We start from the raw sequence: 16,216 nt of genomic DNA on the forward strand, positions 1-16,216 counted from the left end.
CACCATGGTCAACCAATTAATCATTTAACGTGTTGACAGTTATTGGACGCCTTCCTGGGTCTGGGAATTGTGTCTAAAGATAAAGAGGTGAACTAAACAGATAATGGTTTACACCTTCATGAACTCAGAATCTAATATGGGTTTTGGTGTTCAGACAAATAGAGAGACAACTCCAGTGCACAGTTCCAATTTTCGAATTATTTGCTTTTGTGATTGTTGGGTAACTTGCATCAACTTGAAAAAGAGAGAGTAGCTTGTTGGTTCTGGTCTTTCAAACACCAGTTCTGCAACACATTTGAATCTTGACTTTGGGCAAGTTATTTGCCTTGCTTCCTATTCCTCGGTTTCTTTATTTAAATAAAAAGAGATTAAATGTGAAGTGTGATATGCAAATATGGGATACAGTTTTCAGTGTGACTATATGATGAATTCTCTGTCTTTTTTCTTCCCTCCTTTTTTTAAAAAAATGAAATAATATATGAATACTATATTTGAGTGGGAGTGGTCATTATTCTCTGCATCTATATCACCAGTCTTGTCATATCTACCAGATAATAAATACTTAGTAAATGTTAAAGGGAGAATTAGGTAGCTTTGATAGACATGTTTTTGAAGAACACAAACCTATTTTTTTAAGCAAAGCTTTCATTATGTCTTTATGTCACTTCATGTGGCAGTATTACTTGAAATTACACAGACTATTAATTTAAAATATTGGTTATTTTAACATTTTACTATCAACATAAATATACATTTTGATTATAGGCAAGACTCCCTAGAGTGTAAATTAGATACAGAACACTAATGTGTATTGAGTTTATTATGATTGATTGGATTTAATCAACAGACAGGAAGCGTTTCTGTGCAAATATTATTTTTCTCATTTTGAATCCTGTTTGCTCAGCATAACTAAAACAGGATGTCATTAGTATAAGAGCAAGTATTGAGAAGCTTTAGAAGTTTGGGAAATTTGACTTTTAACACAAACTTAACATAAGGTGATCTATTTGATACAAAGAGATCTGATTTGTTATAGTTTTGCTTATTTAAATACATGATTTCCTGCTTGACCTCTAGTTATGTTTGTATAGTGAAACTATAAATTTAAAACATAATTGACACACTGAGTCAGAGCAGAAGTTACCCTGTGCTAGAATATTTTTCTGTGCCTAAGCCAGCCATTGAAAAGGCATAGTAGTTATCCAATATCAGAAGAAATTACAAATCACCACCATCTTGGTTTCTAGATATTCATGGTGAATATATTCTCATTTTCTTCAGCTATTTCCTGAGTTTACACATATTTTATATCTGTAACCTCTTCATATAACATTCAAAAGTATTTTCACTGTTGACTTCAAATAACTTATTTACCCTAAAACTTGAAGATCCTTGAGGCTCTAGGGACAGGCTTTCATTACATACAGTATTCAGAAATAACTCCTTCCTAGCATAATGGTGATTGAGTGCTGATTTTTTTCAGTTACTATGTTAAGCACTTTTCATATCTTAGCTTTCTCATTTGATCATGATATTCTTATATTAAATAGGTAATATCAGTATCTCCATTTTGGAGATCTTGAGACTCAGAAGTTAAATGACTTAACACAAAGGATATGAACAGTACATGGCGTGCGTGTGTGTGTGTATGTGTGTGTATGCATGCGTACATGTGCACATTGCACCATCACCTGTGCTGTTTCCAGTTGAAAAATGGTGCTAAGTTTATATCCAGAATCACCTGTAATTCAGAACAAGTATTTCCTTTAAAGTGGAGCCTATGTGAGAGTATATCAGAGATCTCAGCGAAGGGAACTAATCTTTGTGTTTATTATTACATTAAACAAGAGGGCCACGCTATTATTTCATATATTTCTTCCTAAATTGCCTAAAAATTTACTTCAGGCAGCATTTGAAATGCTTCTTTTGTATACTTATATTCTAAGAACAGATTTTTCTAAACAGTTTAAAATTGATATATTTTTTTCTCTCTGGATGTTTATAATGGTTCTTTATAATGATGACTCATTAGGAAGGTGACAAGGAATAACTTTGTACTTATATTTGTTACTTCGTTTATAGTAAATTTGAACATTAGGTATTTTTCTTTTCTAAATTATTTATGGATTTTTCCTGATTTATTATTTTCCTTTTTGAGTTAATTTTGAGTCTTTTTATTAATAATTTAAATATTTTGGATCTAATCTGTAGCAAATATTTCCTTGCATTTTGTTGTTTGCTTTAAAATTTTGTATAATTAAAAAATTACTGCATGCACTAAAATTCTTTTGAGGAAAAATGTAATGCCCTTGTGAGTCTAGGTCAAGTTTACCGGGGGTAATCCTGGTCTCATCTGTATTTTCCTTTTTAACCTTTCAGGGCTTCTTTGTGTGCCAGGTATGATGAGTTGTCTTTCATAAGATGCTATACCTTCATTGTTACAGGGAGATAGATCTGTTCTTAGAAGTAGAAAACATTGGAGACAGGATGAAAGAGATAAACATGATTGAGTAGGACTGAAAAGTTATTTCTCCAGATATTAAAAATTTCCTGCAGTCTTGTTTTTTTTAAATTTTAAATAATTAATCAATTTTTTAAGATTTATTTATTACACAAGAACTCGGGTATAGGTCAGAGGCGCGGGAGGGTAAGAAAATTCACTAGAGACAGAGCGGGGAGCAGAACAGGTAGATGGACCGAAGACACTGCTGAGGGGAGCAGTGGGCGAGGCAGGAGAGGTATGCTGCGCCATGTGGGTTTCTCCCTGGCTGGCCGGGAATCGAACCCATGCTGTAGAGGCTGCGGACAACTTCACAGCTTGGTGCTTAACCCACTGCTTCACCGGGGAGGCCTTGTTTTTGTTTTGTTTTGTTTTGTTTTTTAAGATTTATTTATTTATCCATATAATAACTGGGGTACAGGCCAGAGGTGTGGGGTGGGGGTGAGAGGATTCACCAGAGACAGAGTGGGGAACAGAACAGGCAGACTGACTGAAATACACTGCTGAGGGGAGCAGTGGGTGAGACAGGAGAGGTCTGCTGTGCCATGTGGGTTGCTTCGAGGCTGGCCAGGGATCAAACTCCTGCTGCAGAGGCTGCGGACGGCTTCATAGGTCGCTTTTTAAACCCTTGCACTGTCAGGGAGACCCCTGCAATCTTCTTAATAAGGGTTTTATGGTAAAACTACTGGGTCAGTTCTTAGAACTTTGTATTCCAAAACTTTATCTATGAAAGTGAGTTGTATTCAACAGCTAAACAGTTCCAAGCAAAGATGATACAATTGTACTTCCCATTTATGCATGTTGCCTTTCTAGTTAATTAAATGTCTTCAAATGATGCTTTTTGGTCCTTCTTAATGGATTTTTTTATTTGTATTTTGTCACTGATCTAGCCATCTATCAAGCAAATATTTATTGAGCACTTACTAACTCTGAGGAGGAAATACATTCCCTCCAATTTGAAAGCCAGTTAAACAAATAGAATGATTGCAAGTTGGATTAAGTCCTATAAAGGAAAGCAATAAATATCACCAAGAAAACAAAAAACAGAGAGGAAAGACATCTCTGAGGGAGAATGCAAAACATATGAAACCTGATCAGAAAGATGAGGAGCAGTCACCTTGGGAAGGAGTTATTGGGGCTGGTAGTCTGTCCTCTCTCCCCACTCTTAACATAGAGATAGATGTGAGTTTGATGAGTCTCTGTCTTCTCTGTAGGTTCTCCATAATACTGCGAGCAGGGCCTCTTATATGCTGGGCAAATCAGGAACGGTTTTGAGTTGCAGGGTGTTTTTGGTAGCATCTGCTTTTCACTGAACAGGAGCATAATGGCACACAGAGAGAGTTTCATCACTACTTTCATGGTACTCTTTAATTACCATATGAAAATGTCTTCACTGAATATTTAAAGCATATCTGTAGTAATTCTAAGTGCATAATTGACATAATTAAATTGTACAAGAAACACTTCTTTCTTCAACAAATAAAGGGAGCTTATATTTTGGGGTAGATTTCACCACTCTTGGATAATTTGCATAAATCATATGTATAATTATATATGATATAATATATTACATGTTGGTATTTCCCAGATCTGACTTTACTTTAAACTTTTATGAGAATCTTTCTATTTTTTTTTAAGATTTATTTATTTATGCATACAAGAACTGGGGTACAGGGCAGAGGTGTGGGGGTGGAGAGGATTCACCAGATACAGAGTAGGGAACATAACAGGCAGATTAACTGAAATTAACTGCTGGGGAGAGCAGTGGATGAGTCAGGAGAGGTCTGCTGTGCCATGTGGGCAGCTCCCTGGCCGTGCTGCAGTGGCTACGGATAGCTTCATAGGTTGCGTCTTAACCTCTTGCACCACCTGGCAGGCCTTTCGAGAATCTTTTTAAAAGAATCCCAAACTGTGACTTGGAGGGTCTCCTTTAGTCATTTGTTTGGGGAAAGATTCTTGACATCTATACTTTTAAGTATTCCTGTGTTTAAGAGGATGGAATGGGGTGTGCAGAAGGGTCCCCAAGAGCTTTCCGATAGGAATGCTGGTTTAGGAACCATTGGCTGGGATCAAGGGAAACATTTGATGACTTTGTAGATGCTTCTTTTTTTTTTTATGGGACCCTTGTGGTGGCCGGGGATCGAACTGGCACTGCAGAGGCTGCAGGCAGCCTCGCAACCCAGCGCTCAATTGCTACACCACCAGGGGAGGCCCTAGATGCTTCTTAATATTATGTAGAAGATAACTCATGGGTCACTACAATGCTTGGCTTGTAGTAAGCCCTCAAGTATTTTCTATTGAGAGCTGGTGGGTAGAAGTATGACTTTACTAAAAAGAACAATGATGATCAAAAGAAAATATATAAAACAGTGGTGTGCTTTGGGGACAATAAAGCACTTAATTCTCAAATAAAATAAGAAAATTCTGACTGTGATAAAGCAGTAGTTCTACTTTTCTTTAGCTGAGTTTTGGCCTTTATAACAAGTAAAACCTCTTATCTCTTCTCTAACCGGTTCAACATAGTGATTGAATTTTCCTTCCAGAAAGATTCTGAGGTCCAAATTTAGTAACAAAAGAAAAGTTGGCTGTCACACAGATAGCTGATAGTTTAAAGTTCCATTTAGTTAAGGCAATAATCTGTGGAAAGGTTAGCGAAAATTCTGATGACTCTAATCAATTTGTTGAATTTGGGACAAGGAATAGTTACTAAGATTTAAAATATATTGAAGTACAGGTAACTCTTTGTTCTTCATTGACTTTTTCATTTTTCCATTTCCTTCATTACCAATTCTTTTTTTTTTTTTTTAAGATTTTTATTTATTTATGCATACTCTGGTACAGGCCAGAGGTGTGGGCGGTGAGAGGACTCACCAGAGATAGAGTTGGGAGCAGAACAGGCAGACTGAGTGAAATACACTGCTGCGGGGAGCAGCAGATGAGTCAGGAGAGGCCTGCTGTGCCATGTGGGTCTCCCTGGCCGGGAATCGAACTCATGCTGCAGTGGCTGTGGCTGCCTTTGTAGGTTGTGTCTTAACCCCTTGCGCCAACAGGGAGGCCCTTTCATTACCAATTCTTATTTGTGTTTAAAGTTAGGGCTTGGTCCATAGCCAATATCATTCTCAATGGTGAAAAGTTAAAAGCATTTCCATTAAGATCTGGAACAAGACAAGCATGTCCACTCTCACTACCGCTTTTCAATATAATACTGGAGGTCCTAGCAACAGCAATAAGACAAAACAAAGACATACAAGGAATCCAAATAGGGAAGGATGACATTAAACTATCACTATTCACAGATGATATGATAATATACATAGAGAACCTCAAAAACTCCACAGAAAAACTAATCAAACTAATCAACCAATTTAGTAAAGTAGCAGGATACAAAATCAACATGCAAAAATCAGTAGCCTTCCTATACACAAACAGTAAATCTGAAGAAGAAGAAATCAAAAAAAACCATCCCTTTTATTATTGAAACAAAAAAAATCAAATACTTGGGAATAAACCTAACAAAGAGGCAAAGGACCTATACAAAGAAAACTATAAAACACTCTTAAAAGAAATAGAAGACACAAAGAAATGGAAAGACATCCCCTGCTCATGGGTTGGAAAAATTAACATTATCAAAATGGCCATCCTACTAAAAGCAATTTACAGATTCAGTGCTATTCCAATAAAAATTTCAATGACATTCTTCAAAGAAATAGAACAAATATTGATGAAATTAATAGGGAGCCACTAAAATCCCTGAATAGCCAAAGCTCTCCTGAAAATAAAGAAGGGAATGGAGGTATCATACCCCCAGACTTCAAACTATACTATAAAGCCATAATAATCAAAACTGCATGGTATTGGAACAAGAACAGACACACAGACCAATGGAACCTAATAGAAAACCCAGAAATAAACCCACAGATTTATTATGGTCAACTAATCTTTGACAAAAGAGCAAATAATATGCAATGGAGCAAAGAAAGTTTGTTCAATAAATGGTGCTGGGAAAACTGGGTTGCTACATGCAAAAGAATGAGCTTGACTACTACTTCACACCATGCACAAAAACCAACTCAAAATGGATTAAAGAACTAGACATAAGAACTGAAGCCATAAAATATATAGAAGGAAATATAGGCAAAACACTACATGACATACACCTCAGTAACATCTTTAATAAAGGCACATCACCCAAAGCAGTGATAGTGAAGGCAAAGATAAACAGCTGGGGCTACATCAAATTAAAGAGCTTCTGGTTGAGTGCAGCTCTGTGAGACTGTCTGCGGCCTCTGCAGTGCTGGTTCAGTACCGGCCTCGGAGCAACCCACGTGGCGGGCAGACTTCTCCTGTCTTGCCTGCTGCTCCCCTCAGCAGTGTATTTCATCAGTCTGCCTGCCTGTTCTGTTCCCTCTCTGTTCTCACCCTCCCGCACATCTGGCCTATAGCCCGGTTCTTGTATAAATAAAAATAAATCTTTAAAAAATATATTTAAAGAGCTTCTGTACAGCAAAAGAGACAGTGACCAAAACAAAGATACACCCCACCAATTGGGAGAATATTTTTGTACACAACACTAATGTAATGGACTGATCACAAAAATCTACAAAGAGCTGATGAGACTCAACAAAAACAAAGTAAATAACCCAGTCAAAGAATGAGCAGAAGAGCTAAAAAGAAACTTATCAAAAGAGGAAATGCAAATGGCCAATAGACATGTGAAAAAATGTTCAACATCACTTGTAATCAGGGAAATGCAAATCAAAATTACAATGAGATACCATCTTATACCAGTGAGAATGGCACATATTAAAAAAACTAGCAACAACAAATGTTGGCGAGGTTGTGGAGAAAAAGGAACTCTCCTGCACTGTTGGTGGGAGTGCAAACTGGTCCAGACATTATGGAGAGCTGTGTGGAGATTCCTCAACCTACTAAAGTTGAAGCTTCCATAGGATCCATCAATTCCACTCCTAGGTATTTACCCAAAGGACACAGAAACATTAATTCAAAAGGGCACCTGCAACCCAATGTTTATAGCAGCACAGTTTACAATAGCTAAGCTATGGAAACAACACAAATGCCCAAAAATAGATGACTGGATCAAGAAGATGTGGTACATATACACCATGGAATATTACTCAGCAATCAAAAAAATAAACTCATGCAATTTGTAGCAACATGGATGGAGCTGGAAGGGATCATGCTCAGTGAAATAAGTCAGAAGAAAAAAGAAAAATACCGGATGGTCTCACTCATAGCAGGAATCTAGAAAACCTAAATAAGGGACCAGGAAAAAGACTAATTATAATGAAGTAAAAATCAAAATTAACAAGCAACTATAAACCAGAGACACACTATGGGGTCGGGGGGAGGAAGGAGTAGGATCAAAACAAGGGGCAGTGGGAATTTAATGGGAGCTATAACCAAGATGAAAATGCATACATTGTGCAAACAAAAAAATGATGTAAAAATATATAAAATAATAATAATAATATAATAAAATAAAGTTAGGGCTTGGGCCTTCCCTGTGGTGCAGGGGGTTGAGTGCAGCAATGTGAAGCTGTCCGCAGCCTCCACAGCATGGGTTCGATTCCCAGTTGGCCAGGGAGACACCCACATGGCTTGGCAGACCTCTCCTGACTCGCCCACTGCTCCCCTCAGCAGTTTATTTCTGTCATTCTGCCTGTTGTGCTCCCCACTCTGTCTGTGGTGAATCCTCTCACCCTCCCGTACCTCTGGCCTGTACCCCAGTTCTTGTATAAATAAAAATAAATCTTTAAAAAAACAAATAAATAAAATTAGGCTTGTCTCAAATATGAAAAGATTTATGGACTTCTCCATTCATAGCAGCACTGCCTACACTTGCCCCAAGAACCAACCTAAAAGTGCACTGACCAATGACTAAATAAAGAATTTCTGGAATATGCACTTAATTCAGCTATTTAAAAAGATGAAATGGTGTCTTTGGGGACAAAATGAATGGACCTTGAGGTGACTGCAGTCACTTCTATCATATAGTAAGTCAGAAGGTGAAAGTGGATGATTTCATTTATCTGTGGAATACAAATAACCAAAAACATGCCCTGGAAAATTACAGCAAAAACAAATTTTAGAGAAAAAATTTACTGATTATGAGAGGAACAAGAGGGAAGAAGGGGGGCTTGGGTAAGAAAGAGGATAGGTCATTGGCATGGGAGGTTTGGTGGAGGGTGAGTGAAGCATGTGCATGTATGGTGGAGTAAAAATGTACCCCCAAAGTTATATAGACATGTAAACAACTGACAGATTCAATAAAAAAATTAAATTTAAGGTTTGTGTGTGTGTGAGACTTGGGGTACACATCTGTATAGTACCTATGTGCATGAAAGAATCACTTACAAGGTGTTGATTAATTCATTTAAAAAATTTTTTTTGAACAAGCATCATGGATTATTTTAGTGCAGAGGGTCTAGGGTTTCAATGGTAAACCAAGCAGATGAGGTCCCTGCCTCTTAGAAGCTATTTGTTGAATAATTGGGTGATCTCAGGGGTAACATTTTAGCATTGGGGAAATATATGTAATATTTATGAAGTTTGTACATAGTGGTGGATGTGCACATATAAGCCAAACTTTATTCCATTTGCTGGTGGGTATTTCACTGTAATATCAGGAAGATTCCTTGAGAACTCTGATGAAATGTGATCTTTCTGACAGCCCATGAATAATTTGAAAATGTGTCCCTTAAATGTAATATTATTTAAACACTTAAATAGTACAATCAAGAGAAATGTGTGTTTTGTTATTATCATATTAAATTTATGAGAAATTTATTTATTTAATAAATAAACATGAATGTATTTTTGACAGAGGGAAAAAATAAACACTTAAATCAAAGGTCAAGGACAGATTTCTTGGGGTGATAGATTTTTCAGGATAAGATGTCAAAGGATGGCATTAATGTCTAACGCAGGGGAGCATTTAGCATCATACTGTGTGCCTTGTTAGAGTGGCTGAAATTGATACCATTGGCTCCTGGTCAATATTTGAAAGTCCATGAAGAATACAGATATTTTTCTGTCTGTAAGCATGTAATAAATCAGTATTTCAATTCTAAAACTTACCCAGTACTTATAACTTAATGCTCAGCGTGGAAGAGAACGTGACTTTGTATTAAAAAAAAAAAAGGCCCTTAAAAATCCTGATATGGTAATTTCCTACCCTCTCTATTTCCTTGATCTTTGACTTTCTCTATTTTTTCACTCTGTCCTGTTTTGCTCAGTTCTCTAGATTGGACATATAGATAGCCCTAATCACAATAATAATCTTAAGAGCTATTTTTTTTAATTGAAAACTTATTATGTGTCACAGACTGTGACAAACACATTACAAATAATGTCTCCTTTAGCTTCAACAGTAACCTATGGAATAGTCAATTATCATTTCCCTCTTCTCAGTGGATGTAATCAGAGCACAAAAAATTTAGCAGATTTGCACAGTCACAAAATTTGTAAGTGATAGTATTTCGACCTGGATAAGTTGACACCAGTTTGTTTCTTAATTTTCATGCTCTACTATGCTAGACAGAAGAGAGGTGCATTGTAGCATCTTAATCTTCTGTTTACCTCAGTACCCACACAATACCTGGTGTGTAGCAGTTGTTCCATGGCTATTGTTAATAACTGTGATTATTGCATCAAGGACCTGGATTCCCTACCCTGCCTCCATTTCTTCTACTTACTGATCTATAGTTTCACCAGTGATCTGCCCACTTTTCTCCACCCTCCCCCTTTTCCTCTCAGTGCCCCTCTCCTAATGAGCTGTCATTACCTCCTACCAAGTCTATTATGGTAGCCAATCTTTTTTTTTTTAATATTTTATTTTATATAATTCTTATATCTTTTTTCATCTTTGCACAATGTGTGCATTTTCATTTTGGTTATATTCCCCATACAATTGCACCCCCCCCCTTATTTTGACTCTAGTCCTTCCTCTTCCTCTCCCCACCCTTCCCTCTCCCCACCCCCACCTCGGAGTGTGTCCTTGGTTTATAGTTGCTTGTTGATTTTGATTTTTACTTTGTATTGATTAGTCTTTTTCCTGGTCTCTTAGTTCGGTTTTCTAGACTCCTGCTATGAGTGAGACCATCCGGTATTTTTCTTTTTCTTTCTGACTTATTTCGCTGAGCATGATCCCTTCTAGCTCCATCCATGTTGCTGCAAACTGGATGTGTTTATCTTTTTTGATTGCTGAGTAATATTCCATTGTGTATATGTACCACATCTTCTTGATCCAGTCATCTATTTTTGGGTATTTGGGTTGTTTTATGGTAGCCAGTCTTGCCCCTCCTTCAATTGGTCCCAATATAGTAGTCAGAGTGATCTTTCTAAAAACTTAAATCTGAGCCCATTACTTTCTTGCTTGCCAGCTCTCAACAGTCCCCTCTCTCTCTTGAGATAAAAGTAACGACCTTTCAGGCCTCCCTGGTGGCGCGAGAGGTTAAGCACAGCACTGTGAAGCTAGCCACAGCCACTGCAGCACAAGTTCAATCCCCAGCCGGCCAGGGAGCTACCTACCCATATGGTGCAGCAGACCTCACTCTCTCGCCCACTACTCCCCTCAGCAGTGTAGTTCAGTCAGTCTGCCTGTTCTGTTCCCCACTCTGTTTCTGGTGAATCCACTCACACCTCTGGCCTATACCCCAGTTCTTGTGTGCATAAATAAAAAAATAAATCTTTAAAAAAAATTAACGACCTTTCATGGCTTACCAGATCCTGCATAATCTGACCCTGGTTACTGCGTTGGTCTCACATGTACCATGCTTTACCTCACTCTCTCTTCTCCAGTCACAATGGAGCTTCTAACTTCCCACCTCAGGATTCTTGCATGTGTGGTTACCACTGCTTGGGGTGCTCTTCTTCCATGGCCCTCCTGGCTCCCAGCTGCTGTCCCACTCAGATCTCAGCCCAGAGGTCCATCCTTAAGAGAAGCCTTTTGTGACCCTTACATTTTAGTGTCTCCAGCTCCCTGTAGCAGTTATATGTGTCACTATCCAGTTGGGTGATTATTTAGTATGTGTCTCTAAGAGTTTATGCAATGCCTCTGACATAGTAGCTTTTCCATAATACTTATTAAATAGAAGAATGAATGAATGAATAAGCAAAGAAAAAAAAAGAAGAACCAATAATAGCTTATATGAGATTCCTTGCTGCATATTATTAAAGGGAAGTTAAAAAAAAAAAAAGACAATTTCATGACATTTTACCTGGAATTTGAGTTTGTTTATGGCTTATAGAGATTGCATTGTTTTCTAACCATTTGCTTAGGGGAGAAACTGTTACATGTAGAGAAGTCACTTGCCCAGGGGACACAGGTAGTCAATGCCAGATGTCTTTGTTCTGACCTTTGAATTGCGTACAGGGAGAAACATACATATTTTTATAACTCTGCGGGATAACTTGGTGTGCTGAGTCTGTAGATGTTGCATCAATATTTAATAATATTGATGTTGTCATATTGGAATTTTAAAGTGTCTTTTGAAAACAATATTTGTGTTTTTTTTCCTCATGTATACCCGTGCATTCAGAATTAATTGTATGACAGTCTAATAATACATATGTATGGCCTAAAGATGTATTTGTTCTAGAAGGTGGTACCCAGAATTAGAAACAGATCGTGTTTGACTTCTATGAGAACTGGGCAAGGACAGCCTTCCTTATATTCTTGCAGACTGAGGGTAGGAATCTCTAACTGTCCAATTTCTAGCCTGTCAACAAGATAGCATGTTCAGTTAGCAAACTTCAGTTCCAGAAATGCCTGTGCATGGATGCAAAGCAGCTAGAGGTCTGTGACAAGCTGATGCCTGCAATCTCCCAAACTAAGAAGAGGCACAAGCCATCCCAAAACCCTCCTAGAGTCCATAAATTTTTAAGTGTTAGAAATTCACCAGTCTGTGCTGTTACCTCTCCTTTTCAAGTTCTCTAATAACACGCAGCCTCTGCAAGCCTCAACCGGCACCTGCACACAAGAAAGCTAAGTAAGCATCCTGAGGTGCTGCCTGGCTGCTGGGGTGGATTTCTGGCTGTGTTTGGGTCCTTGCTTAGCCCCCTTTGCAGTGTGAGGCAGCATTTTTGTCCTGCAGGTACAGTAGGTACTGGATTAAACAGGTCTGCTGTTGCAGACAGACACCAGGCACCATTCTGGCACGAGCTGTGTTTGGATTGGAGTTTCCAAGGCCTTATCAGGAGCCACCCCTAGTGACACAGCCAGTGCCAGAACTAACTTTGACTTTCACTCTTCGCCAAGGGCTTGCAGAGCACCTTAAAGGAAAAAAGATGGAGGCGCTTAGAGTTCAGATGTTCATGCCTTGCTCCTTTGAAAGCTTATATCTGTAAGTGAAGTTTTATTCTGAAAATAACACTGGGACCACTTAACAGGAGCGATTTTTTTTTTTTTTTAAGGGGGAGGACAGAAAATGGGAAGGTTTCATTGGGAGTTAAAAATACTGGAACTGTTACTTTGTGACTGTGGCTTTAATCAGGTTCAGCTGTAACCTCTAGTAGGTGGGTATGACAAGGATAACAACTAATTTGTGGGGGGAATGGAAATGCTAGCTCATTAGCTTCATCTTCTTGTTTAAAATTGAATGTTAGTCTTAAATTAATAATGTCCAAAAATGACTGCTTAAAATCTGAGTGAGAAGAGAGCTTGATTGATGATTATAAGGTAGTCTGCAGCCCCCAGCTTTGTTAGGAATAAAAGAGGTTTTTCCTCAGGAAAACCAGTGTCCTTAGTAATAACATTGTCAAAACTGTTCCATTGCAAACACTTTGGATTTTTTGTTTCTCTTTTTTTTTCTCCTGGCTCTAAAATAGTAACCATTGCATTAATAAACATCTCATTTGCATTACTCTATATTGATTTCTTTTTTTCTGTGAGAGGAAGAGAAAACATTCCGAAATCAGAATCATCTATCTGGCATATAAATGTAGGACAAGTTTGAAATTGGTAGTTTCAAAGGAATACTAAAATGAAGATATACTAAGTGGATGATGGCTCCCCCACTTCCTTTAACATTTACTTTTAATATTAGGTGATAAGATTTGAAAACAATACTAAAAGCTGTGTCCTTAAGTGAATAGGCATTCAAGCAAATCAACTTATGCAAAAGCCAGCTCTGGAGCTTAATAATTATTTACTGAACGTTCCTGGGTCATGAGAGAGGTTCTGATTAAGTCAGAAAAGCATTATGTTCAGCAGCTTGTGAAGGTGTGTTTAAAGACAAGAATAATGGAAAAATACTAAATGTAACAGAACTATTTTTAGAATGTTATCCTTAAAAAAATGAAATTCCCACAAATTTAAGGGTGTTTAAAGCTCTCTATGTCCAGTAGGTACAGCTTTAAAAGGTGGTATACAGATTTTAAAATGATTTCTAATTTCTTATGCTATTTTTGCTGTATTGAATTTGCTTTTATATTTTTCTATGCCATTAAAACAATTGAATTCTATATGTCGTTAAAACAGTTGACTCATCTCTCTAAAATGATACAGCATTTTATGAACAAATGTATATAATTATGTATTTAAAATGTCAGTGTGCTAGAAATGTTATAAATTTCTGTTTGGTAAATGAGATAGTAGGGAGATGATAACTCCTTTTTGTGATTCATATCTCACAAGAATGCACTATATATCTTCCTAATTCTTTTTAATATTAAACTTAAATTAATGGATGACATGAACAGATTAAACATGCTATTCTGATGCAGTGTGAGGACAGTAACTATGTCATCTTTGGATTTATACCTGAATTTGTTCTTAATTTCAACTACTTTTGTTTAATTGATGTGAAATTTCTTTTTCTGATAATACTCGCCAAAGAGGCATGCTTCCTTTATAAACTCTCAGAATGAAATTCTAAGCAAATATCTTTGACAAAACTTGTTCAGTGAGCTGTTGCCCATTAACTTCTTTGTGCCTGTTCTTTTAGGAAGGGCACGCGCTATGAATTATTTATTTCTTTTTGTATTTTACTCTAGGAAAGCAAAGAACACCGGAACAGAGGCAAATTCTAGAAAAGGACTTCATAGAAAAGGACTTGTCAGTTTTTACTAGTTTTGAGATGACAAGATACTCAGTGGATACCAATTCAGGAATCAAACCACAGCATAGTCATTGCCTAACAATTACACATTGTGCACAGGGTGTACTAACCCTTATTGTAAGGATTTTACCTGTATTAGTGCACTTAATTTTCATAATTGCTGTATGTCAAAGGTACACTTTTTCCTCCTTCCATTTTGCAGATGAGAAAGTTGAGGTTTGGACAGGTAAAAAAACATCCTGTGCAAATCCCCTATCTGAGAAATGATAGAGCCAGGTTTTCGAGGTCCTAAGGCTTGTGTTCTTCTCTGTTATGTCCTATGGGTTTTCACTTAAGAGGCTGAATAAACTGATGGTTTTTCATCTGCCTTTTTATTGATACTTTCCCTCAATACCCAGATTTCTGAATTAACCAAACTAAAAATCATTTGAGTTTTTGAGGGGTGATGCGTATTCCACTGCTACAATATTTGTCCATCAAATATATTTCCTTGTGTATAAGTCACTATTGATTGTCAGGCAAATGTTTGGTAGAAGAGAAAAGTCTATTAGGTATATGCATTGATTATATGATCTATTCTGACTTGGGAAATCTTAAAATGTGGCGGGAAAGTTTGAATTAAGGAGATACAGTATATCTCTAGAGCTCAGTGATTATTGGATAAAGGTTTCTTTCTACCACTGGATGATTCAAGGAAATGGTCTGAGTAAAAGTCTTCAAATACTGTAAAGTTCTAGTATTATCTGATTTTATGAAGTGAGATATTTGTTAGGGTTCAGATACCAAATTTGCTCATTGAACAAATATTTAATTTGTTCTACTATGAATACATATTCTTTTAGATACTAAAGAATCTATATGGAAATACAATATATAAAAATCCCTATTCTCATAGAACTGGCTCTACCAGGTCAAGATCAGGTACATTTCAGTTCCATCCTTAAGTCTGAATTTCATCCTTGTGGTCCAGAAAGACGCTTGGTGCTCCAGCCACTACAGTCAAATTCCAGGAAACATGATGGCAGAGGGTACAAAGAAGGGTATCTCTTTAGGGAAAATTCCTGGAAGTACCACATGACATTTCTGCTTAAATCTCATTGGCAAAACTTAGGCATTAAGCCAATCTAGCTCCTAGAAAGCTGGGAAATACTGTCACTGGCAGAATACCAGCCATGACAAAATGAAAATAGGTGAAGGGATATGATATTATTTGAATTACACTCTTAGATTGAACCCTTAATTCTTTTTTTTGGGTGGGGATATAACTTTTTTAATGTGTCACAAAATCCACTTCTGGTATACCAGAGCACATCAAACTCAATTAAGCAAAAATGAAGATTGATAAGTCTCTTATAAATCAACATCAAACATTGATGGTTATTGAGATTTTAGGGATAGTTTGATCCAATGCTCAGTGTCATACAAACAATGTTCTTTGTTCTTCCTTCTTCTCACTTCTCTTTGAATTCACATTACTCTTTCATATAGTTTGACTTTCTGTTCAGATAGGTTCAGGGAGTTCTGGATTTACATTCTACCATCTTTACAAATTCTAGTATAAAGATTACTCTTCTATTGCAATAGTCTAGTCAGACATAAAGGTGAGCTCTTCTTGGAGCACAAATCCATTCAAAGG

The 16,216-nt window shown here is 37.1% G+C and overlaps 1 protein-coding gene across 9 annotated transcripts in view; it reads left to right on the forward strand.

The window, feature by feature from the left end:
* Positions 1-16,216, forward strand: part of MITF (melanocyte inducing transcription factor) — a 212,124-nt gene that overhangs the window by 100,900 nt on the left and 95,008 nt on the right. The window contains exon 1 of one of the 9 annotated variants that reach the window (XM_037492592.2): positions 12,742-12,864. The exons of 7 other annotated variants lie outside the window; for them this stretch is intronic. In XM_037492592.2, coding sequence (XP_037348489.1) covers positions 12,809-12,864 — 56 coding nt within the window. In that variant the 5' untranslated portion in view covers positions 12,742-12,808. Of the gene's footprint in view, positions 1-12,741; positions 12,865-16,216 lie in introns of those variants that run through there. One more of the 9 variants, XM_037492585.1, reaches the window with a different exon arrangement.

The sequence above is a fragment of the Talpa occidentalis genome, unplaced genomic scaffold (genome assembly GCF_014898055.3).
Source record: "Talpa occidentalis isolate TD23 unplaced genomic scaffold, MPIMG_talOcc4v2.1 talOcc4.10, whole genome shotgun sequence".
In the NCBI taxonomy this organism is placed as follows: Eukaryota; Metazoa; Chordata; class Mammalia; order Eulipotyphla; family Talpidae; genus Talpa; species Talpa occidentalis.